We start from the raw sequence: 27,793 nt of genomic DNA on the forward strand, positions 1-27,793 counted from the left end.
TTATAGGCAATATCACATAGACCCTTTAATAGGAGACAGAGTGTATTATCGTTCAACCATACAAGATGTGGTCTGTGTAAAAGTCAGTTAAGGGGGGCCATCACCTTCTTTTGCGTGTAGCATCATTGTGTGCAATTGTCACAGTGTGCCAAGTCACTCTCTTGATTGATAGAACAAAATATATCCAGACTCTGAATTTTTTGATATATCAGAGGTCAGACCATAGAATTCTTCGATAGCTTGAGCATCTATTTTCTGCAAAATAAATAAAAAAATTTAATGGGCAGCTAGGTAAAATAAATACCAAACACAATCTACATGACTGTATAAACACAAAAGACAAACCGAGTTATTTGTTTCACGGTAGCAATTTTCAAATTCTGCTTGCAATTTAAGCAGGGAAAGGGTAATGCTCAGGGGCTAAGCCCCATTGGTCTCAGTCATGGAAGTCAATAGGAATGCCTGCCTCAGTGAATCTAACGGATTAGGCTTTTTCCAATAACAGAGAGACTCTTTGGAATGCAGTAGTGAACACTGTTAAAACACATAAATGTGACCGTGTGACCCCGTATTTCTGAAATTTCCAGAAACCGTCTTCAAGACACGTCCCATTCAATGTCCCAGTGCTTACTTTGCCCACTGGATTTACCCTGGGAAATCAGACTTAAGACCTCAGTTTTGTCAAGGTGCCACAACAGCGTAAAGGGTTGGCTTAGCAAAGAATTGCAGAATGTTTAGACAGAAACTGTAACAGCTGTGGGTCAGATCCTGCTTTAAGTTATATTCAGATAAACCCAGATCCATTCCAGAATCCAGATTTTCTTGTAACTTCCCAATTGTTCGAATATTAAAATTGTACAGCAGGGCTAGCTATACGCAGTCCAATTTTTCCAAGTGATACTGCCAAGGATTGCAAAATAGTTCCCGGATATTTCAGGTTCTAATGAATTAAGTTGATTTTATTAGACATAGAAAACATTCCAAATTAAACCCTTGAAGTCTGATATTAAAAACGTTTGATGTTGCTCTGAAATAAAACAACTCCCTCTGACATTGACAGAGTAAGAACTGCAGGATTAATAGGGGTTTTTGCAGTCTTATTTCCTAACAGAGTTGAGATACATGTCACATTACAACCAAACTGTGGCTTTGCAGACTAGTAATCTATACCAGATCTGGATCAGAATTTTAACTACAAATAGAGAAGAGAATGTAAACACAAAAGCTGTGCTCGTGACCTTCAGCATACTGACCTCTACAATGTCATCATCAAACAAGAGCCAAAATCCATGACTTTTCACAATAGTAATATAATGTCCCCGATTCGGTCCACTAGAAAGACAAGCAAAAACACAAACCACAAAATATTAGAAGATACTATTGAGTCCATTTTGATAAGTCACATTTCTATATGCAAGCAGACTGAATTATAACTATTATGCAGAATGTATTAAACACACCCCTGGTGGTACAGTAGATATTTACTCCTTTTGCCTTTTTACTGACTTGTTGCAAAGACTTCATCAACTGAAAACTAAATGTGTTGTTTTCATCTGTGTCACGACCATTTACAGATTAACCTATAGAACACAACAATTTGCTCATTGCAGGCATCAACTATTGCAAAAATTTAAAAAAAAATCTGAAGTAAATTTAAAGGGGGAAATTGTTTGGTATTGACCATGAATATTTAGTTACATATAGTCATTGAGAAGAGGGAGAACAAGTCATATTCCTAGATCCTCAAGGATTTTTCCGTGTGTTTCATATTTGACAATACCCCATATGTGGGAAGCTTTATTAAAATTATCATTTTCATCGCCTTGACAGGAGACCAAGGTGATCTGTTGTAGGGCCTACACGCTAGCAACATCTGGCCCTCACAGAGTCCTGGCTCCTAAGCTCTCTAAGTGGGCTGATGAGGAAAGAGGGAGCTCCATTAATTCAAGCCAATCTTGTGACTTTTGGGACTTCCCACATTTTGTCTGGCATGCTCTGCCCTTGGCAAATGTCTGGCAATAAGCTTGAGGTATACATGAAAGTATCTTACCTTCCACAGTGAACAACAACGGCTACCAAGTCGTACATCCGATCTAGGTTGACAGCATCGCCAGATGTGTTAAAGAGACGTAACTCCAGAGGAAATACTACACGATAAGACAGCTTAGTATACCTGTGCAATTGCTCCATATACTTGAACCTCTTGAGGTGTAAGGCAAGAATCATTGGCAGTTTTTTTACTCTCATCCTGTGAAACCATTAGAGTGCATATGATAAAGACCTGACCAGTTCAAAGCCATTCTGTCTTTCCTTAATGAGTAAACGTTTGCATTATAAAAGCACTTTGTAAGTAACAATAGTCACCTTCCAGACTAAGACATATGTAATAGCTTTGAATCTGTCTGTAGGCTCTCTGGCCCACATAGAGAATGCAGTTGGGGTGTAAGGCTTCTAGGTATCTAAATACAATAATAATTAAGGAGAAGGTTTGTCAAAGCCCAGGAGGGACATGGTGAAACACCCTGCTCTTCACTTACCTTTTCTGTGCCTCTTGTTTACTGCAGCAAGTTTCGCAGTAGTATTTCTGTTCACTACATAATGTCTCTGTGTTACTGAAGTCTCTGTAAATAAACACAATTATCAGTTCTTAAAGGATCTTTACACTTTTGCCCCACTTGGGCTGATGAAATGGAACCCTTAAAAGACACACAGGATGAAATCCTCTCTCCACCAAGTCCAATTTTCTGGAACATCTGAAGCAACTGTGTTGGGGTTTGCAAAGGGACTTGAAGTATTTGGCTGCTACGATGCCCTGTATTAGGAGCTGAGGCCCTCCATATGATACAGATGGAGGGTCAGGTATCTCAAAAAGGGACTTATAACCTCGTCTCTTATGTACCAAGGGGCTGCCTAGACTTGGATGTAGTCACCAAATCCATCCAGCCCCTTTTTAAATTATTTGCAGAACGGAACAGCTTCAGGTGCATTTGTGTCATCCCCAAATAGCTCACAGAAGAAATAAACTGAACTCAGTTTTCTGCATCCTCTAACCTCTTGAACTGCCATCCTTAAGTTATTTGATTATACCTTCTTACTGTCCAAAAAAGGAAAAGGTCAGCTAGTATAGAAGATTTTGTAAATCCTAATCAAGTAAATACCCTTGGAAATATTTCTGGATTGCACTTTTGAAGTGATAGAGGCAGAGGAAGGTTTGATACTGTCTCCCAGTTCACAGACAAGATTTGTTGGAAGTCAGTGCTGATATGCTATGAGTAGTATCTTAGGTACCTAAAACATTTAACTGTAAAAAAATGACAGTAAATTTTTGTCACCTCTAGTGCTACATTGCAGCTGAGCAGGTGTTTTGAGAGCTGTAAATGCAGACATATGCACCTGTCTTCTGCTTTAAGCACACAGGTTGTCTTGTGATTTTGGGCCTTAAACAGATATATCTGAAGTACAGACCTGTCCTGTTGATTGCAGCTACACTGTACCTGATAGACTTCCAAACTCCAGGCAAATTCAGATCTATTTGGGCCCAATAAATTCCATTCTACTATTGCAGTTCACACACTGAATGGCATGGTCTGCTCTCACAGTAGGCAGAACAAGAATCACCTTATAAAGGCAAAGGGAGGATTCTGGATGACTCTTTCTTCCTGGCATCATCACCACAGGGGAAGACGGAAGAGCTGAAGACCATATAGATTGCCAGGGCATGGGTATTAGAGGTTATTTACATAACTTCTTAAAAGGGGAGGATTTTCCATTTCCAAGTTCTATGTCCTTTAAGGTTGACAGAGCATACAGAGAGGTACTTCTATGACTGGATATTTATTCTAACTGAGAATGCTTTTACTGGTTTTTTTTCTTTATATGGTCTTAAAGAATTTGATCAGAAAGTGATGAAATTTAGGACAAGATACATCTCTTGAAAGACAAGTTGCAACAGAACTTTGATCATAAAAATATTTTTATCTAAAATAAAAACAAAGCATGATAACTGGAAAGGATTTGTTTCAGTGGTAAACATTGATCTTGAACACTGGATTTCACATTTGAATTTAAAGACAAAATTAACTGAATTTAGCCAATTCCTTTGAAAAACATGATAACCTTTCACGGAATCGTAAGTGAAGAGATGAAACTTTAGAAAATGCTAGAGACAGATTATATGTGTGGGGAACGTAATGATGCAAGATTCAGCAGAATGTCCTTGCGTTGAGTTTTAGGTCTGCTGTTAAGGAAAGAGTCTGATGTTTGTTTTCAAAGCCTACAGTCTTGATTTAAAAGAAAAACAAACTTGTGGAATTCATTAGTTTCCTTCCTACCTCAAAGTGAAGCTATGGCAATAATATTTTTCTAACATAAAGAAACACATACAGATGGTAGAAATTTCATAGAGATTGGTTTGTTCTGTGCCAAGCCTCCCATGAACATGAATTAAACTCAAAGAGTTTCTGAATTTCTTTTAAAATGTATTAATTACTCTGAAGCCAGTAATACCTAACATTTTAATTTATAAGTTGACTGCTATGGGAATTACATCTGTGAAAGCCAGAGAAATATGCAAATATTTGATAAGCTGAGGGACGTTCCCTTACATCCCTCTTAGCATTTGTTCCTTTGTCTTCCACTTCCACCTGAAAGGCTGTTACCCTACCTACCAAGGCAGCTGAGGCACAGTCACGGACTTTAGAGGCACTACTAATTCCTGTACCAGGAACAAAACTTATGGCATATTTTATAAGCATGAACTCTTTCCTTGGGGGGAGGTATGCAAGTGACAAACAGATGCTTTTGCTGCCCTTTACAACTGCAACTTCAGTAGCTGTTTCATCAATACAGAATGGCACTTCTAACAGATGTTGAACAGTTAAAAACAACAGATCATTGACCAGAGTTCATGCAAAGTCTGCACGTACAAGAACTATAGGCTTGAGGAACTTTTCTTTATACCTGCAGAGCTAGTTTCAAGACTTCCATTAACAGGCCGATCTGCATTCTGTTTACATGGTATTTAACAGAAGAAAGAAATTTTTAAATACACCTACTCAAGATATAATAATTTATCATTGACCTCATATGCTTCCACAGTCCATCTCTCTACAGCTTCTATGCCACAGTGTGAAAGATGCTTTGTATTGTTTATATGCATAAATAATACACGTTTTCTGTTTTAAGAGATCAGAGAATTCTTAGTGGAATAAAAAAGCACAAGCAGACTAGCTAAAAGTCAGGATCAAATGAACTGGTAAACTTCGCAACTGCTAGTGGAAATAAAAATAATGGATATGTACTATATTTGTTACTAGACTTCTATTGCTTCAGACCTGATTGTCTACCCTGTGGAGTTAGACTATGCCAGAAGCTTGTAGCCTTTGGATCTCTTATGTACACACGGACCTTTTCAACCTGAAAAGCTACAGAAATAACTACGGAGAACATTCATTTGTAGTGGCAAAGAAATTCCTTCTATTTAAATGTTATCATGCAGGTTTTTTCTTTAATTTACCTTTTCATTGCAGTAGCACTCAAAGCTGTAAAGACACAGCAAAGCAGTTGTTAAAAAAAAGGAAACAACAAAGCTCCCAAAATGAGTAATAACTTGGCCATTCCTACTAACGGAAACCACAAAAGCACTTACACTTCATTTAATAATGCATAATACCATATAGCAAAAAGAGGAAATCCACAGTTTAACTAAATATAAGTTTTCTAAACAGATAGACATGCTGTTAGTGTAAAAGACTATCAGAGCAAGTGATGACTGTCTTCCTGTTTAATCTGTAAATAGCAACCTGTATCTCTCACCTCAAGAAAAGAAAAAATGGGATTTTGCTTTCCTTCACTTCCAAAAGGAACAATGGGTGGACTTCAAAATGCATGTTGTGCTGTTGGAGTAAAGGCAGATACTATACTGGGATGTATAAACAAACTTTTAGGGCATCCGTTCTTCTCAGGATTGTGTAGATCTCTGCTGGAATATTGTGCCTAATTTTAGGCAACTGCACTTCAAGAAAGATAGTGTCCAAGGGAAAGCTTCAATTGGAGAGAAGGCTGAAGAGTAATGTACATAAGCAGAGATCTAGAGAAGAGAGCCTGTGAAAGAAACATTGAATGACCTCAGGCTGTTTAACTTAAAAAGAAAGGCGATTACATTCTTCCTGTATGTAAAAGGCTGCTGCTCAGAGGAAGGGAAGCAAGCCCTGGTTTATGTCCAGAGTACCCAGGGCAGGCAGAAACAGGCTTGAACTGAAACAAGAAAGATTCATGTCACACAGTGGGAAAAACTTGTTAATAGTAAGAACAGGAAGGACTGGGATAGACAAGTGAGCTACTACTGCTAAAAGACCTTTTGGAACAGGTTGTGCAAGCATCCTGTCTGAGGTGGAGATAGGGACTAACTTCTTGGGGTGCCTCTCAACCCCACCATCCACCTGTTGGCTGCAGTGGTGCAAGTGTAGTTCTTCCACATCGTAAGCTACAGCCACTGGCTCTTCAGAAATGCTATTGGTACCTTTATTGAAGTACTCTGTGACTTTGCATAAAACAGCCTTTTCAAACAAAACATTTCCAGGAAGCTTAAAAACGAAGAAATGAAATAAAAAAATGGAGAAAACTGAAGGACAGATGGTAACTTATGTACAGCAGCTGTTTCTAACAAGTTCACCAGGCTAAGCTGTAAGAAAAAGTCAGTGCTCAGTTTCCAGTAACAGTATAGCACAGAACAAAGTAACAGGTTAGGAAGGACTTGAGAAGATGCACACTTTAGCCTCCTTGCATGTCAGTGTGATTTCAAATTGACTTTGAACACCATAGGGAAAGGCAAGTAATGCTGACAATGAAATGGCTACACTGAAGAATTTAAAAATGTGCAAAGAAAAGCCTGTATACCAATACTGATTCAATTATCGATGACCATGAACAGGCAAAGATACAAGGGGGAAAAAAAAGAAAATAATGCGCTCCTTTCCAAAGCTGCTCTTCAGTTTGCTCACTTTTTAAAATGAGGCTAGTTACTGCCATGTGGAATACTTCAGGGCTACAGTATCCTATAGGAGACTGAACAGAAGTTGAGAATGAAAAAACTTACTAGATCTAGTACTTTGAAATGTAAGAGAAGTTACTTAGTACCACTGTGGTATCCTCAGAGAAACCACTGCTTTCTGACTCAAAAAATGGTTAGTACCTCATATACTTTCTCTTTCTGTAACTCAGCTTGGGGTGAGATGCCAGGCAACCCTTTCTAGGTATTCCAGAATAACTTTTAAATGCAATTTCAAGCTTGGCAGAAATTTTGGAGCTTGATAGAGTAATTTGACCAATTGATAATCAGTACCTTAGAGCAGCAACATATTGTCTTAAATCTAGGTATAGGTTTATCAATGCCAAAACTCCAGATATTTTAAATCTTTCAGAATAATAATCCATGCAACTCTGAAAATTATTTTTATCTCTGAAGTATTTGTTCAATACTTAAAGAGTGTACTAGGAGCAGAACCAGAACTTAGAATAAAAGATTTCTCTCCATAATTTTAGGATAAGACACAGAATAAGAAATTTATCTTGTAGAAAACTAGACTTCTGAAATCTTTTGCCCTCTAGGGACTCTATCACTCACTCTGAAAAGCACACACTTGACTTCTAATATGCACATGAGTCCTAATCAACAAAGCACTTGAGCAGAAGCTCACTTTAATCCATTTGAAGCCAATTATTACTCTGTAGCAGTTCTTCTAGATGACAAGGCAATCAATTATTTTCGCCAAGAGATGATTTTTTTTCTCTTTCAAACACATACATTGAAAGAGAAAGTGAGTACACCAAAATACATTAATGCATATTTTGTCATTAGAGGAAATATCCAGTTTACAGTCTTTTTCTTCTCCTTGGGAAAAGTTCAAACCCCCATGTTATTCTGCTTCTCTTTCCTGTACTTCCTAAACCTGCAAAATTTAGCAAAGTCAGACAGAACTATCTGCCAAAGAGACACATTCATTTACCTTAGACAGTGTGTAATTGATGTGTTCTGCTCCACATCAACAGAAAGGTCAAGAAAATCTTCATCTTTGCTACTAACCTGTTGCAAAAAATATACATGTAAAATAGAGACTTAATAAAATGCCATACATCCAAATGCTGTTTATATCTATTTGCAAATGCTAAAGATAGAGCAATTTCTACAGAAATAAATTACACAAAAATAATTCATTTCAATTTGTTAGTAGCTCTACCAACTCAGCTTTCCTATCACTTAATTTCCATCTCTTCCACTTACCCAAGCCCACCAACCATGGCAGTGACCATAATCTACTATTCATTAAAGGGGGGCCACCACTGCCTATATTAGCTGTGACTGGTGCACTACATTATGTTTCCTTGTTATGCAACATAGCCTAATTTCTTAATTTTACTGGAATTTTATTTACCCTTTGTATAATATATTACACTACCTAATCACAGTTTATGCCCTGCATAATTACTCTTACTACTAAGGATCCACATAAGTATCTGTCAAGAAATGTCATATTTAACCATGTTATATTTTCTCTCCAGTGAGATTTCAAAAGGCTGGCTTTATATTTCTGGTCAACACAGCTGCATTTCCCCATTGAATGTTGATCCTGATCAATAATTTTGACTAAAAAAAATAAAAAGATTAAAGGTAAAAATAGTAAAGTGATAATATTTTGCAAAATCATTTTTATTTTGCCAATGTTTTTTAGGCAAAACAGGAGAAAAATTCCAATAAAGAGCTTTTTTTAAGGAAAAGTAACCCCAAACATTTTCAGAATGACAGATCTTGATTTGTGCTTTGAAAATGATTCTTCACTTAGAGTATTTAATCTTGAAGATGATGTAAAAAAACTCCAACTCACCCAAACAGACAATTGGTATAATACTTCAACTGAGTTAAAGAGACTGCAGAATTACTTACTGCACATGAATTTAGTCATATTCATAACAACCAATTCTGTTTACAAAATGCTGCAGTAACACTTCTTATTTTGCCTCCTATGACTACATTTCCTGAGACTAACTAAATCAGATGACAGGATAGTGAAGTTCAAATCAAGAACTTCAGTGAGGGGTTGAATCCATTGTTCTGATGCAAGTTCCTCGTGGTCAGATTTCTGCAGTTCTATGGATCTGAAAGTTATATACTACTTTCAGCTCATCTTTGCATGATGTCAGGGATCCTATAAACACGGTGAATGCAACCCATATCAGTTCTGAATCCAGAGGAACATCTTTAGCAGGATGAATTCTAATATTATCAAGGATGTACAGAGGCATAACACACACACAATTAAAATGAACAGATTAAAAATCCTCCCTGAAGCATGATTTGACCCACAGGGAAGAGGAAACCACAAAACTGGCAGCAATCAACTGCAGTATAAATACACAGCTAGAATCTGAAAGATAGAGCAACAAAGCTTCAGAGAACATTGTGTCCCTATGGCTGGAACTAGAGTTCTGTCAGACACACTGCATATCAAGAAAGAGGTTAAATACTTGGAAAAGTCTTTGGCAAGTATAGTGTTTCATTGGAATACCGCAAAGAAGCTAGGAATTTAGTCACTGATTCCAGCATATCAAATATTTACTGAAGGGGAAGATGAGCTAGTTGGAGTTAGAATAATACAGACCAAAACAAAAGGTAGTTGGAAAACCAGATTCAATGTGCACTCTTTGTGAGTGAGAATAAGAACTGCTGGAATCTGAATGACACTTCATGCACTACATATACATGTTTTAGCAAAGGAACATCTTTTAATTCATTTTACTATTTCCTAAAGATTTCAAGATACAATAATACAAGAAAAATAAACTGGAAAAGTATTCTGGGTAGTATAGTATACTTCTGCATTCACAGGAAGCTACAGACAAGCCTTCCTACAGCAGCAATACCTGGCACTATTGTTTTCCACAAAGCGGTCACTTTGATTTAGTTTTGCAGTTGCCCAAGGACACATCCTGACCTCACTACAGTTTGTCTGAGTAAACACTGGCTATTAATTTGGAGTTAGGCCACAACCTAAAGAAGCATGCCAGTTAAAAATTAATTCTACCTTTTCACTTAATTTAACTTGGTGTTATTACTTGGGGTTTTATAATTGAAAGAGACTAAAGAATTACATTTCAATATCTCATGTTTTCACTTATACAAGCTTGTTCCAAACTTGGTCCAACCCCTTCTTACACGTTGACTATCACTGTATCTCTTTTATCCCCCCTCTCTGATCCAATTCCCTGGAGAAGTCATATTTTCTTGGAGTACAGAGCTATCCTTTATGATTAGAAATATCAGAATATATTCTTTTATACATCTGGTAGGACCTGGGTAGGGTTTATCTCACCTAACTTCAACTGTCTAAAGTTAGATATTTAACCTCAGCTTGCTGTCTGAAGATAGCTTCTCTGGGCACCTTCTCCCATCTTAATGCAAATAATCAAAAGATGCGTTTTCTTTAGAGGAAGTACTTGGCAGCAGTACTGGTCTGAGTTAGAAACACATTATTCATAGGCCAGATCAGTTTGCTGGCCCAACAACTGGAGCCAGGACAAGCTGTATAGAGCAGAATACCTGATACTGTTAAAAATATTGTTTCATGAAATAGCCTACTGACAGATGGAGAGAGCTTCCTGCAGGAGCTCCTTTGCAATCTCCACCATCTACAGAAGGAGCTGAGAAAACTAGTTCATCCTTGACACCTACCTTTTACAAAGCAAAAGTTATGTGAGGTTAATTCCAACCTGGTCTAGTGGAAGCCTCCATGGCAGGGAGATTGGAACTAAATGGTCTTTAAGGTCGCTTCCAACCCAAACCATTTGTGATTCTATAATTCTGTGATTTTTGGAAAATCAGTGACACTGTTCTCCCCAAAAGAGACTTTTTTTGCTATCTGTGTTACTCTTTCACATAGCTACCTCAACCTCAAAGAGAGAAACTTTTTTTTTTTTTCTTCAATATTTCTTTTCCCTTTAAGTAGCAGCATGTGATTGAAAACCACATAAATTGATAGGAGACTTGCAATCAGGTTTCCTAACTAAAACTAGTTTTTACTCATGCTTCAAACATCAGAGACTTCAAACTGACAGCCTCTAGAAAATATTAGGGAGATAAAAGAAAACATATGGTTTGTTAATAACAAACCCTCTGTATGCCAGTCACATTCTTAGGATTCAATTAACACAAATTCATCTTAATATTTCACTTATTTGTGGAATAATTATGTGAATCTCTTTTCCCAAAGTTACAGTAATAAGGAAGGGTATTGATTAACTAGCAAGGATTTTAACTGTAGAGATATGTATTAGGACAGCAAGACTTGGCATAGGTTAGCCAAGTAATGCTTAGAAAAATAAATTTTTAGAAAAGAATATACTCACTTCAAGAAGTAAAGTCTACAGGAATATCCACAATTCTCAGATGTCTGAAAAGATTCATATATTTATATATATAAAATTATCTATCTATTAATGGGCAACAACTAAAAAAAAAAAAATCTATCCCAATGCTTACGGTTTCACAGTTCAAACATCTAGTTTCGTTAGTCAGTGTTCCCTGAAAAATCTCATGCACCCAGGTGAGTTCTTGTTTATTGTTCTCTTCAGCTTCATTCATGTTGCCATTTTTCAGTTTCCCATTTTGCTTTTCCTGTTTCTTCTCCTCTTGCAAAATGTCTGCGATGGTGTTGAGCAGGTAATTTAAAAACTCATGTGCATCCTGCTGCATGTAGTTGTCAAAGAGATCTGTGAAGAAAAGAGTCAAGATTTCTAAAGCTGAGTATATCCTTTCCTTCAAGAAAACAAACTAAATTAATTATTTCTTTCCAAATACATGTACTGGCCCTTGCTCAGCAAAGTGTTTAGAATCATGCCAAAGAGCAGTTTTGCAGTCACAATGGCTTCAGTGAAGCTCCTTTGGGGGAAGGCTTCATCTCACCTAACTTTAGCTGCCAAAAAAGTTACCATCTTCTTTGGAGTTGGCTGTGTAGACTCCCACTACAGTCAATGAAGAAAGCAAGAGGATGACTCATCCTAAATTAATTCCTTAGACTAGATGCCTAACTTTAGGCAACACTGATTCACACCCACACCTCCTACCCAAGTCCCTCAGACGCTTAGGAACATCACGGAGTTTGGACAGTAAGACACATGCCTGAGGAAACTGAATACATTGGATGCTGACACATGCTGGTGTACTGCATCTGGCTGGGATGGAGTTCCCTTTCCTTACAGCTGCCTGTACAGTGCTGTGCTTTGTATGTGTGGCTAGAACAGTGTGGGTAAGGCACCAGTGTTTTGGCTGTTGCTGAGCAGTGCTCACACAGCATCAAGACTGTCCCTCTTCCCCCCGACACCAAAGGCTGGTAGGCTGGGGATGATCAAGCAGTAGGGAGGGGACACAGCTGAGACAGCTGAACCAAACTGACCAAAGGGATAGTCCATGCTGTGTGACTTTGTGTTCAGCAATAAAAACTCAGAGAAAGGGGAAAAAAAAAAGGGGGGGGGGGGGGGGCGGGGCGGGCAGGCATTTGTTATTAAGATGTTTGTCTTCCAAAGAAGCTCCTGTGCATACCAAGGCCCTGCTTCCTAGGGAGTGGCTGGAAATCACCTGCTGATGGGGGGTAGAGAATAGATCTCCTTTGGTTTTGCTTTGCTTCCACGTGCAGCCTTTGCGCTTTTTTTTTTTTTTTTTTTTTTTTTTAATTAGACTGCCTTTATCTCAACACAGAAGTGTTTTTCATCTATTTTCTCCCCCTGTCCTGCTGAGGAAGGGAATGAGAGACAGGCTTGGTGGGCACCTGGCAGCCAGCCAAGGTTAACTTGCCACAAATAGTAATAATAACACCACCTAACAAAGTTCATTTTTCACATGCAAGTCTGATGAGCAGAGACTTGTCCTCTTCAATAAAAAATGCTTACAGGAGAAGGGGAAAGTATCTCACTGGTGATTTAGTACAGACTTCTCCAGTGAAGGCTTAGTTTTCCCACCATGTTGAAGAAAAATGAATCTCTGTTCCCAGAAATGTGTATTTTTATCCCCCTGATGTCCTCAGAAAATATTGCACAGATTCTTTGGCTTTGCAGTGTCTAACACATAAGCAGGTTAATACACACTAAGTCTGGCCCTTATTATAAAAACTGAAAACATAAGATCCAGTCCGCAAAAGTGATCCCCAACACTCGTGGGGGCATTTATCACTAAATGACTCAGCTAACTTTGTCACAATTTCAAACGCCTGCTCAGGAATGAACAGTCTGCCCATTTATATGCTGTCACCAGGAAGCAATTTCTTCCAGGTGTTTGACTCTTACTTTGTCTCTTCATTCAAAGCTCCCCTGTTTCTAAGCATACCACCCACACTGATATGAATCCAGGCCAAAACGGAGCTGTGTGGCAGGCGTCCTTATTTCAAGATGTTCCTCATATCCCTTAGACAGAACTACTACAAGATTAGGCATATGCTGTTAGCAACCTAGTGCTTAAAAAGGGCCTGACGCTTCACAAAGTGAGGCTGTGCCCACAGCTTCTAAGAACAAGAGCAGCAGTTGACGTGTAGTCCACTGAACACCCCCACATACGGTTTCCCATCCTCCAGGGTGTTTTGTAATAATGGTGCCTGTAGCATTCCTAGGTCACACAATTTCTATACTGCCAGCTGCTCTCCATCTCTCTCTGCCATACTCCACAAAAAACAACAATCAAAAAACGACAGCAGAGTGCCACCCTATTCCCAGCCCTAGCTCCCTGTACAGTGTGGTCTATCCCACTGGGCTGTGAAAACATCATTAATTCATGCACCTTTGGGAACTTATGGGAACTGGTATGGTTATTTCAAGTACACAGATACTAAAATATTCATATCTAAACCCCCAAAAGTACTAAAAGCAACTTAGAAATCTAACCTGAGCATCTGATTAATATGACCACATTGCCCAGTATTTATTTATATGCTCCTGATCGATATGTGAATGTCTAAGAGAATCCCAGTTTCACACTTACCATTCTCTTTTCGTAACCTTGATATGAACTTCTTTGGTGGAATAACTCCAACTTTCTTCTTCTGAGTAGCAATACTGTGGAAAAGATCTGCCAGGCAAGTCAAGAGATTTTCCTTCTTTTTCTGTTGGGCCTTGTATGATAATACATTTTCCCGAAATGGCCGGCAAAAATACAATGCCTGCAGCACGGAGTTACAGTAGCAGGTGTTCCCAAACTGCCATATAAAATTAAAAACAATCTTAATCCCTGTGCATCACAATAAAACTCGTTGCTTCATTCAGCTTCTGGCTTCTGTGCCCCTGTCACATACCAGCCATTTTGCCATGCAGCTGCTGTAGGAATATATTTCCACACCCACATCTGACACTTCACAGGAAAAAACTATGGTGTTCTAAATTAACTAGGATACAAAGCAGAAGTTTCCACTTGTAAGAGATATATTTATTGTAGTGGATTTCGTTAAGCTTGTAAGCTGCTCAGTAGAGAATGACTAATGTTTTCAATGGAAAGAATTACTGTATCTGTTTTATTTATATGAGAATAAACAAGTGATTAAACTCTTCTCACTCATTCTCTCCTAAGTCAGATAACAAAGCTCCTCCTAAGAGTGTCCCCAGCGCAGACTGCTGCTCCTAAGCTTGTACATGCTTCCGTCACTTCTTCCCTCACATTTCATAGCTAAACCAGACTTTTAACTTTGTTGAAGTTCAAATTCTAATCCCTGGAAACACTCACAGAACAGTAAACTGTTTTCTCTGTGGGCGTATGAAGCTGTCTTCAAATATCTGATACAGTTTTGCAACCCGTTTTATGTAAAATTGGAATGTGAGCAGCACTTTTTCAAAAAAAGATAATCCTACCTTAGAAAAGGGTTGGGGGAGGAAAAAAAAAAAAAAAAAAAGAAAGAAAAAGAACAAACCAAAGTTCAAGTAATATCAAAGCCACAGTTCTGTATATGGTTTATATGGTTTGCCTAGTGAAAATGGTACTTACATTGACCAATCCAAAGTAGTGTTCATTGATTGGAAACTGCTCTGGGCCAATGTCTTTTTCCAGAGCAGAGGCATTGGTGCCCTATAAAAAAAAAAGAGAGAAGAGATTGTTTAGAATATTAAGATACTAAAAGAAAGTTATGGACAGCGTCAAGTCAGAAACTCCTTTTCTCCTTGCAGCTACAATTAGCCAAGCTAACTCTTGTCTTAGGGGCAAGCATGACAGTCACATGAGCCAATAAAAATATTTGCAGTTCTAGACAGGGGAGCTGGCCTGGCCTGGATACTCTAGTAACGGCTGAGTAGAACTGAGCAGGTCACAACAGTGGTTCTCCCTACACCCACCTCTCCCTTATTCTTACTGTGTCTGCGAACAGCCAGATCCCGTTACCCTCTTGCCTCATAGAGATACTTGTCGATCATAAGCAAAACTCTTAAAGTTTTCTTGGATAAACCAGTTCCTAGATGTAAGACTTGAATTGGTCAGCAGCCTTTAACAACACCTGGGCTTCAGACTGGCACCCGGTTCTAGTAACAACATCACAAATATTAAAAGCAAGTGTAACATCTGCTGTTTTGTGCTGTCTGACACCAAAGGGTGCATCAGCCCAAGCACTGTTCCATCTCTCAGTCACTGCCTCTGTGTGGCAAGTTATGTCCAGATGTATCTTCACTCCAACAGCAAAGCTGCTTCCACAATTACTGCTCTCTGAAGTAAAACTACTAATCTTGTATGTTACCTGCAGTTTTGCGATATTAAAATACACATTTTTAAACAAGCTCAGACTACTAAGCAAGCAAGCAAGATTGCTGCCAGAGCAAATGTCGTAACTGCTGTCCACTCCATAAGCACACAGATCACTGTAGGACCTCACGAAAAATGCTGTATTTGGACAAGTATTCCCTACATAAATTGATTCAAGACCTATCAGCCAATTTTTAGTCTGCATCATAATTTCTTTATTGACATCATACATTTATTTCCCTACTGAGCATGCTCTGCAGTGTGAAGCATTAATATATTATGCCTTAGAATTTCCACCACACAAGAACAGCACAGTTGGTTGACTTTCATAAACCCATGTAAAACGCCTCTGTAAACATGTCAACATGTAAAACATCTGATCACTTCTGAAATTTCCTGGGTTCCTGAGGCATGTTCAATATATCATTTGCTTTGAGACAAAGCTAAGGGTAATCAAATTCAATAATTCTGGTGTCCCTTCCCCACCTTCTCCCCAAAGCCTGATTTGTGTTTCCTTACTGCACCTACCGTCAGCACTGTGTGCTATATTAGAATATTATTTCATGTCAGCTCATCAAAAGAAGATTTAAGTCAACAGAATCAGTGGTGTGAAACTAAGCACAGGTGCTCTTTGAGAATTTGCAAGTCTTGAAAGTAAAACAGCTCCTTCAAGTTGACAGCTTCCAGGAAAGATCCAAATATTTTGTATTTCACATCCCCTTATCAGATCTCTTTCCAGTCTCTCCTCTTTCCTCCCATACATGCAGCTCATTGCTCAGACCAAGTGTATGTGATTTCCCGGACATTCCCCTTGAGACTGAAGTACTTCACCTGCACAAGACTCCATGCAAAGCTTAAGGGGTATTCAGGTTCTGCTAAGCCTCAGTGAGAAACTTGGAAAAATGAATAATGTATGCAAAGCAATTATTGGCTACCTTTCAACGGAGATGACAGTGTGATAATTATGTAAGTTCCATATGAAGATTAGTTTCTTTGCTTGGAAAGTCAGCCTTGCCAAAGATGCATAGATTCAGCAAAGCATCCAGCTTCCCAAGAGGTAGGAAACTGATAGACGTTTGTCTATCTGATATCAACAGCAAAAAAAACAGCCACTGTTACCCTCAAAACCTTGACTGATAAAACATGACTACAGAAGATTAATGCAGCTTCTGAAGAAAACCATCTTCATATTAATATTCATTGTATAGCTTTCAGATCAAAGCAAAGGTTTTCTTCCATTACACTTTTAGCGTTCTAATCAGGCTCCCTAACATAAGAATGAAATGGGTGTTTTTCCAGTTTTGCAGGAAGTATTTTCCACACTGAAAAAAATTCTCCCTCTAGAATTCATGGAAAATAATATCTCTAAAAAGTAACCTCCTACTCTTTCATAAAATACAGGTTAGTGTGTGCTGTTAGACAAGTAGAATGCAAATGCTCTGCTAACTAGTTGCTCCTACATTACTCATTTGCCTTTCCTCCAGTGCCAGGGTTTCTTACTTTGGAGGATGCCATCTGGTTTGACAAATCCTTTCTAGCATTTAAATTGTCTTGTAAATATTGTGAGAAAGAGGATTTACCAAACAAAATTATCGCTGAAAACCAAACAAATCCATGATGTGCACTAACTGATCTTCATACAAAACTATACATTGCATGGAAATTTCCAAAGTACATCCAGTTGTACTCTTAGTAACAGCTTGTCACGGAGCTTTACCTCCCCAAAACAAGGCCTTGGCTGTTGTAAATATTAAACAAAGCACTGTGTGCTGGTTTCCCAATGAAAGAGAGGGGCTAAATTCAGTCTTTGGGTAAGCTGACATAATTCTCATGGACTTCATTAGGAGTTGTGCCTTCTTATATCAAGGGCAATGTCAGTCTGGTTTATCTTAAGGTCTCCAAAAATATACTGTTAAATTCATAGAAGAAGAAGAGTAGGAAAACGGGTAAGAAGCACAGAGACCTAATACTTCAAAGCAGGATATATTTCTCACATGGAGAAAAAACGTAGACAATTTAGTAAACTCAAACCACGCCATGTTGCACATACATTACATGTTTTGTATCGGCCATCTCCTCAAGAAACAGTTGATATGTGGAATTTTTTCCAACCAAAGTATACCAGAAACTGTACACCCCAGCCAAGTTTAAACTAGAAAAATATGTTGTTAGAGATGTGTTAAAGATGATTCAGAACTCAGTTTAAACCAACCATATCAATTACAGAAAACATGTTAGCCTATTGAGGTTAATCTGCAGCAAAAATCAACCATGACTATTTAACATAGTTTTAAGCATGGTGGTTCTTGCTCCCACTCCCAGCGAGTCATTTTGGTCACTTCTGCAGTGAAAACCTGCTCAAACATTTTTAAAGCAATCCATTCTCTATGACTTTATAAGCGGTCCCACGCTTCAGCTGGGAGCAATATCCTACTGCAGCTGAGTCTACTGTAGTTTCATAATAAAACAGCAAGAGTGGCAGTGCAGCCACAGAGCCTGAAAAGAGGACAGACGTAAGTCAATGAACTGGGACTATTAAATAAATTCATATCAGGGTATACAGACAATAAAAGAGACTGGCTCCTTCTTAAAAGTATACACTAATGATGGAAATGCAACAAGGTAACTGTGGTGGCCAGACCTTATGAAAACAAGAACTAGGTCAATGTGGAAACTCCTACTATGTATTCTGTGGTGTTGGTAAACCTTGATTTCTCTGAAGTTTTACCACTTAATTCAACAACCATTATTCACCGTTTAACTCAACAATCAGTACTGAGCCCTTATAAAACAGCAAAGACATACAGTTGGAGACAAAGCCAAGCATGGGTCAATTCAGGCTAAGCCAAAATTTCTATCACAGCATCACTCCAAAAACTTTCTGGCCATATGACCTGTATTTTTTCCTTTTGTTATTTTGCTCTAGGGCTTCCAATGGGTAAGTCTGCCAGTTTTCTTTTCAGCTGAAATTTCTAATAATGTTGCTAAGAGTTTCATTTGTTCTTTGCATCACATGAAACAGATTAAGTAAAAAAACCTCCTGTTCCTTTGCACTTTAGCGTGTAAATAAAGTAACAGTGCAGGGGGAAAAAAAAGAAAAAGGCATCTGATTAGATCATTAAGTCACATGTGGCAAAATAACCTAAATAAAATTATTCTATGGAGGATGAGAAATGTAATAGAGCTAATATGAAAGATACTGCAAGCAGAAAACAGACTAGATTTTCTACTGTGACAGAGCTATAAAAAATGGCACTAACTTTCTAGAAATATGCATGTGCTTATTTGAAAGTAAATGAGTCAAGTAAAAAAATTAGGACATTTCATAAGTCACCTATGGAAAACTTATTACCTAGGTATCACCAAATAAACGCAAACACAGCATGAGTAACCATCAACAAATAATATACAAATTAAGAAATAACAAGAAATCTCTTGTTCACAAGAAAATTTTAAAAATATAAGAAAAACCACATAAAAATTGAACAATGAAAACAGGAATGTAACAAATATATGAAGAACACGAGATCAATGAAAGAAGATGGCTGGTCCATGACAAAGGGCTTCAGATCATATACAGCTGTTAACTACTTTTTTTTTTTTTCCGTAGTATTCAGGGGAAGTGAGAGCAACATGCTAGAAACAAGTTGTTTCCTGAAGGGAGAAACTGAAGACTTAAGACAAACTGAGAGTGATGTCTGGGCTGGTAGAAGAGAAATTAGAATAAAAATAGAAATGGCTTCAGGGTCAGGCAGCCTGAGTTTCAGGATTTTGGAAAGCAAAGCATATGGGAGGGAAGGGAAAAAGAAGATAAAGAAAGATGTGGAAGGCCTCCTGGCCAACAAACGGCAGTGATGGATAACTCAAAAGAAAGGAAGCAACTGTAAATAAACCCCAAACTTAGAATCAACACAAATTAAGCAAGAGTAAGAGAAGAGCAAGCAACATCACACCACGCAGTATATATGCAACTGCTTTCAACAGACACATCATCTGTCCCCAGTGTTGGACTGTGACCATCCTCAGGGACAACTGCACCTATGGTAAGTAATTGGAACCACTGAAGCAGCCTTCCTCCCAACTCATTGATATTAAATGCCAAATCCGAAATGTTTCTGTAATTTTTAAAGTGTGAGTCCCACAAGATGGTTGAACTTCACCAAATCAGCTTTTTTTTTTTCTTTCTGCAAAGAAATACTTTATTGTTCCTCCAGCTAAGCTATTTTGGGTCTTTGTTGCCACAAGAAAAAAGATAAAAGAGAGAATGCTACAAAAAACACAGGAAATCATAGTAAACAGCAAAAGGATACTAGCTAACAAAAAAACCACTGTGTAGTCATATTTTTAGAGGAAAGGTGTTCTAAGACAATGTATCTAGATAAACTTTTTGTGCGTGTTTTTCAAAGAGTTTTCTGATCATTAATGCAAATGATAAAACCTTGAAAGGAGATGTCTAACTTGTTTTTTGCTGGATGTACTAAACTATCCCTAATCACAGATCTCAGTATTACATATACCTTAAATAAGTTAGCTCTTTACTGTGCGGTGAGTAGAGAAAAATTGAGAGGCCTGAAATCCTGAACCTTAAATCTTGAATAAAGATTTAAGGCACTCAGTCTTATATAGCTTATAAAACTTGGTTTTCACAAAGCATAAAGCAACCAAGTACTGGAAGTGAGGTTCTAGTGAAGTATTACAAGTACAGTATCTACATCCTTAAGTATTTAAAAAAAAAAAATGACCTTTAAAGTTTCCATGATTAGACAACCTTTACCAAACTGCAACTCAGTATTCTTTCATGAGTCTGTCTCTATTCCCAGCTTAATTGTTCTTGGATTAGTGGCACTCAGGCTTTTGCTGGAACAAGTAGCAAAAACTTTTCTTTTTTGGCCAGCTTCCTTCTTCAGAAGACATAACCTCAAGATGACATCACAAGTGAAAAAGAGACTGAGGTTTGCTTACAGACTATAATTTCTTCAATAACATTTTTGTCTGGGCCACCCAGACAGCATACGTGGTGGCTCAGAACATTCTAAAGGCAAGGCACCTTCTAGACTTCATCACAGCTGCACCAGCTGGAGTATGCTTTGATAACCTGGAGACAGAAGAAAGAATATCTTCATTAAATCTCAATGTAACATGAGTTATGAGGGCTGCAGTTATGTTGCAAGACATGTTTAGAATTCAAAATTGGTTTTGACAGTCAATTTTTAGTATTGTTTTTCTTCTAGAGAATTGTTGTAAAAAGCTGGGACAAGTGCAAGATTCTGCACATGAAGAGAAGAATCACCTGTACCCTGTACATGTACAGAATGGCAAAGAGCTAAGGTAGTACTGCTAAAAAAAAAAAAAAAAAGGAAAAAAAAAGTCGAGAGACCACAGTATCATAGTGTAGTATAAGATGAATAAGCATTAGCTATGCTGTGCAATTTCAAAAAAATACAACAACAAATGTTGACAACATAATGAAATTCTTACAGACAGCAGTCTACAAAGTTCTTAAAGTAACTTTCCTGTTTCACTTGTCACTGGTAAGACATCCAGGTTTGGGTGCTAGGTTTCAAGAAAGATGAAGATAACTGGAGAGAATCTGAAAGAAGGCAGTCAAAATGACAAAACACTAGAGAAAATGACCTATAAAAAAGGGTTGAACAGGGTTGTGTTGCATAAGACAGAAAAGGCAGGGCATGACAATATTTTCAAGTACATAGTTTGTTACTGAAAGGAACTAGCCTGTTCTTGATCTCAAGGGTGGACCAAGCTCAAATTACAGTAATGTAGGTTCAGGTTAGGCATTAGGAAACATTCTAGTCATAAGGATATTGAAGCCTTGAGATAGACTGCCTCGAGAGATGATGTAGTCACCATCACTGGAAATCTTCAAGTCTGACAGGCATACGTCAGAAATAATACAGGTTTATCAAATGGAATTCCAGTAGACAGTTGGAGACTTTATTATCCTAGGAGTTTAGATGCAACCATTATTAGGTCATCAAATTAAATAACCACAACACTCAATATCCAGTAATGGCTGGCTTGAAAGCATCAGCAAAGCAGTCTTCTCTGCAAAGGCTGAGCATACCCAAGAATGCGCTTATAATGGAGCCCTGACACTGGAGCTGTAAGCTCGTTCCTTCCGCAGAAGTACTGATGTACAGTGGTGTTAAGAGTACGTAACATGCATAAATGTGTATAAGTATCTACCAAACAGGCAGCCAAGGACAGCTTCATGAGGCTAAAGGAACTTCAGCAGAAGAGACTTTGCTGACTGCTTCTCTGACTGGCCATGATTTACATTCCACAGACTGTGGCTCTTCAAGTCCATCAGAACCTCACCTCCTGCGTGACACTTGCCCACCACACACAGTTAATCAGGGTCCAGAGTCTGCTTTTAATTCCATTTCTTCCACAATTCAGACTTACTCAGACTTGCTGAGCTGTAATTAAGAGGTTATGCTAAATACTTTAATAAAGGAACCACTGGTTTGCTCTTAATTCAGCAACTTGAAGCCAGACTCTATGCATCTAGAAGAAATACACATTGATTACACGTTGTATTGACAAACTGTCCTGTTGTCCCTATCTTCTAAACAAGTAAGTGAATGATCACTACTTTAGCCATAAAAAAGGTGTTTACACAAGACAAATCTCAGTCATTAGTCCAGGTCATACATAGGAAATGATGTATTAGGATGTTTCTCACTTTGCATGTCCTCCTCTATCAAAAAAAAAAAAAAAAAAAAAAATCAATCTTTTGATGGAATAAACACTTCCTGCTTGCCAGTCCAGTATCCATTTTCCAGCCATACTCTCAAGTTTCTCATTACTTCAGAAAAGTATTACAGTAAGTAAACTTCACATTCTCTATATTTTCCATATTTTTATTTCTATGTTTTCTATATGTGTCATACTGAAATTGTGCACTCTTGAGACTATACTTCTAAAAATGCATTGTTTGAACTGCCTGGAACTAACCTTGTCAGATGTAAAAATCTGTTTTCCTTTATCAATCTAAATATGCCTTTGGATAGCTGTTTTACTATCTTCATGTATTATTCTGCCTTAATCTCTGTTTATGAGAAGTTTTAAAAATCTCAAAGAAATATACACCACAGGTTGTCCAAATGAATAAATCCAGTTGAAAGTCATAGTGATCAATTCTGTAATCCAGCAATACACTTATTGTACAAAGCAGAATTTGACTATTTCTAGAGCATTACAATTGTAATTTGTTTATATCAAGTATTTTCCAAATCTGTTTGTAGCTTGAGTTCTCATTCTGCCAGTGCCCTATATTCAAACATATCCTGCAATAAGTCTCTAAAATCATGACATTAAAAACAGGCAAGCAAACAAAAAATCCAACAGTTATTCTTACTCGCTTCCTGAAAGCAGAGACTCCCAGGTTTTTAGGCTTTTCCCTACAACTAGTTTCTAGGATGGTTAGAAACTTTTGTTTGTTTTTAAAAAGCTGAAATTCACAGGTATTCACATAATTCCTGGTGAATTTTGTGAATGCTTTCTCAAATAAAACCACCAATTGTTATGAAACTCATAGACACTACAAGAAGAAGGGGTAACATGAAAGCCCAATTAATAAGAACCAAATTAATCTGAGGAACTGCAACTTTTTTTTCCCAAAAGATATCTATACAGCAACTACCAGGAGCAACTGTGAGGTATCTCAGATGATACTTTGCATCAGAAGTGATCCAACTGTGTTCAGAATGTCCTATTTATGAAATTGACAGAGGAGTGCTCTGAAGTGCAGATCAGGTTATTTGAAATACTAATCCAAAACTATGAAAAGGGGGATTAATACCTGTTCTCAGCAGAATACTAAAAGGTATTTAGGAGAGATAGGGTCCACGGAGCTTGTCAGTCTTCTCTGTAAAAATGTATGTCAATACATTTTGAAATGGTTAGATGTCCTTCACTGCACGTAACAGTAATATACCTGGGCCACCGCTGCAGCACGAGTTTAACTCAGAACTCAAGGCTGTACCAAAAGTTCATCAACAGAGAAACATACTGCAAAGGATGTCAGTAAGCAATGATCCTTAAATGCCAGTATGCCTACCTGCCTTTGAAGCAGCATTCTGTACTTGAGTCATCAGGTTATCTCCAGAAACAATAAAAAAAGAGGATTACAGCATCCTAGAGGCCAAAAGCACATCCCTAGTTTGTGCTACAGTCTGCAAGGATTACATGGTACCAGCTGTTGGTATTCCTTAAACAGTGTTTCTTGAGCGTATCTTATGCTTGTTCACATCTACTGTACCTGTCCTACATAAAAGCTGATTACCTATTGTATACATCCTTCTGTGGTGGACCTCACACGCAGAGTGGATGAACTTTCCCAGTGTCTGCAAGGCAGGTAAGAGGAACTTGGGGACTAGACCTCCCGTTTCAGTGAGGGTGGCCACTGTGTCCACATAAGAGTCCCACCAATTCCTTCAGGCACTGTTGCCTTCATCCCCTCCACCCCAGCAGAACAAGTTTTAACTCTTTGGTCTCATTAACCAAATCAGTGAATAATAGCTAGGACTATTGTTACTATAACTAGGGGGATGAACCTCGTAAAAGACAATAAAGGAATCTTGTTTAATTCTAGAAAGTTGTGCATTTTAATATTTACTAGAAATAAATGTGCCAAGTAGAAACTTTGCACCTAACATTTTTTCTTAACGGTTAGCTCCTACTGTGTCTGCCTCAGCATGTGAGAGCTTACCCAGTGAATATATGTAGTACTAGATCTCTTCTGCAAGCAGGTTAAATGCTGTCCCTAGCTTCCTTGCTTCAGTACATTTGTTTTGATCCTTTCTGGAAAAGACTGAAACTCTACCATCTTCAGGAGACCAACATGACAATCTGAGATACTAGACCTCAGGCAGTCAATTGAATAGCAAACATACATCCTAAAATGCTGAGTAGCCAGGTTCCTCTGAGCTAAATTCATTCAGCTCAATTTCATCTGTTTTTCCCCTTCAGGACATGAAAGTATTTGGACAAACAAACAGAAAAAAATTTGTCAAGAAAAGACTACCATTGAAAACATAATGTATGTTGCATTCAGAGAAGGACAAGTATTTCAGGACCAATCCTCACCTCTGTCTCTCTCCCCCAGCCCCTAGCCCCCACCCCCCAATAAAATCAACCAGGCATCATCCATTTTTTTTCAAGATGTAACAAAAAACAACAACAACAAAATCTCTATGAACACTCTCAAGTGGAATGTGAATGGAAAAAGATGAACAGCAAATTTTTTTTCATTCCTATGTTCAATGAGGTTAAAAACTTAGAAACATACTATCATGCAGCATTATATACCAAAATATATTATATTACCTAAGAATTATGCATATTTTTCTTATTCCACAAATTGTAAGTAGTTCAATTCTTCAAGCACTATGTTATAGTGCAGGAGCAAGGTCTGGAATCCAACATTTTTGTCTCGTAGATTTCTACAGATGCCCTAAATCAAACTAGTCCTGCAAATATTCAGGTGTTATACAGGTAAAAGGTTTTCTAACCTTCCCAAGTCCCATGCTTATGGAGGGTTGTCATAGCTCCTCCTACAGACCACTGAGTTCAAGTCCGGTACCACCTCATCTAAGCAGACATATTTTGGAGGAGCCATAATGCAGTGTTGCAAATACTTCCAAGAATTTATGTTTCTCTTACAGCCTCAAATTCCTGTAGATGTCTGAAAATCTCAGCTTTTTTTCCTAAAAGAACTTCTAGTCCCTGTGGGTTATCCAGAAAAGACTGAATGCGATCAGCACAACACAACTCTAAAAACTAAGTACACAGACCACAAGGAATACATAGCTTTAAAACATCACCATTGTTAAACCAACTTCACCTTCTGTCACAGTACTGGCCTTGAACTATGAGCCTTTGTATGCCTCTTCTGCCTGAGGCTCTAATTCTTCCCTTCAGTCTCTCCATTCCTCGGATGCTACTTTGGCAGGATATACTGGCAGCAACAGCTGAGCAGCACACCATTCGCACAACCTCATGAGTTTTGTTGTGAATCCATTCAGTCTTTGGGAGAAGTGTACTATATACAGGTACATGAATTGTGGAGTTCCTAGTACTGTATGCCAACGCGAAAGTCTTTCAACCACCCAAGAGTCTCCAGCTCCCCTTCATGTGGTGCTCTCTTACGCAGTCTGCAGGGCATCAGGGCATCACACCCACCATTCACCAGCAATGAAAACCGGAGCCTACCTCAGAAGGAAGGTAAGTACACCCAGGTTTTCTCCTCACTCCTGTACTGTTTCCTAAACCTTTCTTTGCAGTATCCCTGGCCCACAGGACTGGAATTCATTAAGAGCAGTGAGAAGTTTAGAAAGCTGCTTAGTGTTGGTGAAGAATGGTGAGCACCAACATCATTTTACCCCAAGTCTGGATTTTGTATTAAGTTCTTTCAATCCCAGATCCAACACTCCCTCTCTGCATTTCAGAGCAGGCGTTTCAAAAGGGAGGACTAGGACTTAAATCAGAACTGTGCGTGGGATGCCCTGGACATCTGGTTGGAAACAAAAGAGCAAGCCCACTTAAGTGGAAGCGTGGGCATGTGGAAGGGGAGCAGGCTTGCAATCCACACTCCCTCCCCCAGCCCACGGCTGCTGACCGCACAGGAGCCAGGCCTCTGGGGCTGTGCCTGCTGCCTTACCCTAGAGGTAGGCTCTGTCTCCAGGGCAGATGAATGGTATGTGTGGCATCACCAGCACAAGGCATGCTGGGGCACCACATGGAGGGAAGGTGGCAACTGCATGTAGCTGCTCTTGAAGAACCTGGAAATAAGGGGGAAAAATACAGACTAAAACAACAAAACGTGTGGAAATAGGCTTCTCTTCTGTTTGCGTTGGAGCGCTTAGCCCACACCGATTTCTTTGGCAAGTTTGTTACTGCCCCACTGTATTAATAAACCTTTGACAGACAAATTACAAAGTTTGAGCTCTCCCTTCTCCCACTAAGAAGTTTCAAAAATCTAAACCCAATCAGATGCTCCAAGTTTGTTAGGCTTGAAATTAGACCCAAGCACAACGCAGAAAGTGTCCTTTCAACAGTTCCTAAGGAGGAAAATGGCAAAATCTGAACACAACAAACAAAAATATCAGTTTCCTTATTCCTTCCTAATTGCCTAGTCTGCTTTAGAGAAAGCTAAGTGATTCACGAGTCCTTAACAAACAGCAGTCCTCCCGGAGTGCCATGCAGTAGAAGCTAAACCCTGGTGTTAGCTCTAAAGCCAAGACTTCCCAGAACAGGTACCATCAGGATCCAAAAGCGTATTATCAGGCATCTAAACATCCTCCGTTTCTGTGTAACCTGGGGAGCTCCTGGCCCCATGAGACCACAGGGCGCCTGCTTGTGAGGGTGAAATGGGGTCACTGACTTAATGCGGATTCAAAGCCCAACTTTGGGGTCCTTTCGCAGGATTATTAGGGCGGGAGGAGGAAGGGCGGGCTGCGGCTCCGTCTGCAAGGCGTACCGGCCGGGGCCAGCCCAGCTCCACGGGCCCCGCACCGGCTCAGCACCTCCGTGTCCCCCCGGCCCACTCCCGGGCTGCCCCGGGAAAACTCCTCGGGACGTCGCCACTCTCGGGCGGCCAACTCCATCCAGGCCCGCCCCGGCGCAGCCTGCCCGGCTCCCCCGCCGCCGGGGGCAGGGATGCCTGGCGCCCCTGGGAGGAGCCCCCCGGCCGCCCCTCCGCCGGCCCCAGCAGGGCCTGCCCCCGGAGGGGCTGCTGTGCCGCCCCCGCCGCCGCGCCCGCCGCCAGCACTCACCATATTACAGATGGAGGCGATGTTTCTGACAGTCATTAGTCTAAAGGTTGCAGCGATCCCACACCGCCATCTTTATAAGGTGAAAACAGCCTCGCTCATGGTGGGAAGAGCGCAGGAAGGGAAAGGGGGCGGCGGCGGCGGCGGCGGCTTCTGCGCCGGGGCTGGGATAAAAGCAAGAGGAGGGGACTGCACAGGAGCCCTCTGCGCCCGCAGAGCAGCCAGCAGGACGGACCTTCCTGCC

At 39.3% G+C, this 27,793-nt stretch overlaps 1 protein-coding gene across 2 annotated transcripts; it reads right to left on the bottom strand.

The window, feature by feature from the left end:
* Nucleotides 1-27,689, bottom strand: USP46 (ubiquitin specific peptidase 46). Of its 2 annotated transcripts, XM_027779311.2 has the most exons (10): nt 26,452-26,533; nt 25,761-25,774; nt 15,014-15,094; nt 14,021-14,234; nt 11,534-11,763; nt 8,007-8,083; nt 2,538-2,621; nt 2,051-2,248; nt 1,254-1,332; nt 1-255 (listed from the first exon to the last, which is right to left on the bottom strand). In XM_027779311.2, the coding sequence occupies exons 1-10, from the start codon at nt 26,516-26,518 to the stop codon at nt 154-156; spliced, it is 1,146 nt and encodes a 381-aa protein (XP_027635112.1). In that variant the 5' UTR covers nt 26,519-26,533; the 3' UTR covers nt 1-153. The 2 variants fall into 2 exon arrangements, with proteins under 2 accessions (XP_027635112.1, XP_005232159.1); XM_005232102.3 differs by lacking the exons at nt 25,761-25,774; nt 26,452-26,533 and adding an exon at nt 27,553-27,689.
* Between the last annotated feature and the right edge of the window lie 104 nt (nt 27,690-27,793).

Source organism: Falco peregrinus, chromosome 2 (assembly GCF_023634155.1).
Source record: "Falco peregrinus isolate bFalPer1 chromosome 2, bFalPer1.pri, whole genome shotgun sequence".
NCBI classification, from domain to species: Eukaryota; Metazoa; Chordata; class Aves; order Falconiformes; family Falconidae; genus Falco; species Falco peregrinus.